Source organism: Protobothrops mucrosquamatus, unplaced genomic scaffold, assembly GCF_001527695.2.
Source record: "Protobothrops mucrosquamatus isolate PMUCROS unplaced genomic scaffold, P.Mucros_1.0 scaffold276, whole genome shotgun sequence".
Lineage (NCBI taxonomy): Eukaryota > Metazoa > Chordata > Lepidosauria > Squamata > Viperidae > Protobothrops > Protobothrops mucrosquamatus.
In genome coordinates, this window is record NW_015386620.1 from 1,038,403 (window position 1) to 1,040,177 (window position 1,775).

Here is a 1,775-nt window from a genome sequence, read left to right on the forward strand (position 1 = left end):
TCTGCCTCATTATTAAGTGTTACATAATCTTTAATGATATTTATATATAGGAAGTGATGGATTTTTTCTCCCTCCCCAAATTATTATTGAAACTCTTGTTTTTATGATTATGCTTGTTGAATCAATGTGTATGTAGCAAATAATAATGTTTTATATTGTTTTAGGATTCACCACTCAGCAATCTGAGATCATTGTGTCTGCTTTAATGAACATTATGAAGAGCAATATGGATATGATACACAAAGACATGGTCACCAAAATGCAACAGGTTGAGAATGTATTTAATATATAATAATATTTATCAGGGTGGACTCAGATTAAATCCATTTAAAGCTATAGAAATTTAGTTATAATAACTGGTTTTGATAGTGCTACTAACATAAAATGTAAATATATAAAATATGTAAGTAAATATATAAAAATATGTAAGTAAATATATAAAATATGTCTGTGCTATACAATAGGATACTCTGATCTCTGTCTATTCATAAACCATGCAAAAGCATTCATTATTTGCTGATATGGCCTTATTTTGCATGGATTCTTATATTTACCTTCAAAGTTAGTGCTTCTTCATGAGTCCAAGGTGAGTGTGGGGACATGCATATGGCATCTATCTTACAACTCTTCAAATCAAATAAACATTTTTGGGGATCACACTACAACTGCAGAAGGCACCCGCCATTCCCAAGAAAAGACAGAACTATTTTAAGTAGTAACAGACAGGTCATGTGAGCACCTCAGCAGGTGCCAAGACATTTTTGCCTTTGAATCTCAAACAATTATAATAGGCAAAGAGTTGTGCAAACATGTACACTGCAGGAACTTAATGGTCTGTTCATAGCTTAAATAGTTCTGCATCATAAAATCTCTAAACTACCTTACTGTATATGATCTCATCTAGCATTCCTTTTTTGTACCATGGAAACTGGGCAGGATAAGTAAAGATTTTTTTTTAAATTTAAGTCTAGTGGGACTTCTCTGCATGCAGGTACTGTGCCTATATTTGCTTAATCATATATTAAATTATATATCATATAATCTACATAATATTGCATAGATATTATAGCTAGAATGAACATTGAGGATGATATCCCAGCACTGGATGTACTGATGGCCTTAAGAAACTCTTTTTCTCTTGCTCCAAAGGAAATTGCTGTTCAGCAGATAATGTCTCATATTGGTGTTGTAAAAAAGGATATGATTATTTTGGAAAAGAGTGAATTTTCAGCACTCCGAGCAGAAAATGAGGTATTTTTTTTTAAATTTATTGGCTATTTTTTTTGAATGTATATGGATGAAATTTTAGCGGTGGCCCCAAAATATGTTGAATCAGTTTAATATTAGCTACCACCTAGAAGTTAAGGAAAGGCTTCTGTTTTCAGTTTTAAGGTAGAAACCTCGTACTAAATAAAATCACTGACACTAGACAATTGAAAGGAGTTTTGTATTTAATCATACTGAGAGCAGTAGATAAAGAAATGTGTTATGCTCATGCCTATTTCATTTCATTGTAATTTTGGAGTCACATCTAACAAAAATATAAAGAAATACAGTTTCTCTATGACTGGAAATCTTGATTTTTAACTTCCCATTTTCACCTTTATGTTTGTATTTGTGAAAGCTTTAATAAGATCAATATCCTTGCTACATTCAGTTCAGCACTGTACAGGAATATCCAGTAGATATTGAATATATCCATATACAGGCATATATAGTACTTAATGTAGTTAAATGAGTTCCCCTCTTCTACCTCCTTATTATCAAACTGAGTT

The 1,775-nt window shown here is 31.5% G+C and overlaps 1 protein-coding gene across 1 annotated transcript in view; it reads left to right on the forward strand.

Moving 5' to 3' along the window:
• Window positions 1–1,775, forward strand: part of MCUR1 (mitochondrial calcium uniporter regulator 1) — a gene marked incomplete in the record, with an annotated part of 20,579 nt that overhangs the window by 13,107 nt on the left and 5,697 nt on the right. The window contains 2 exon segments of the mRNA XM_015814691.1: window positions 165–268; window positions 1,150–1,251. Coding sequence (XP_015670177.1) covers window positions 165–268; window positions 1,150–1,251 — 206 coding nt within the window.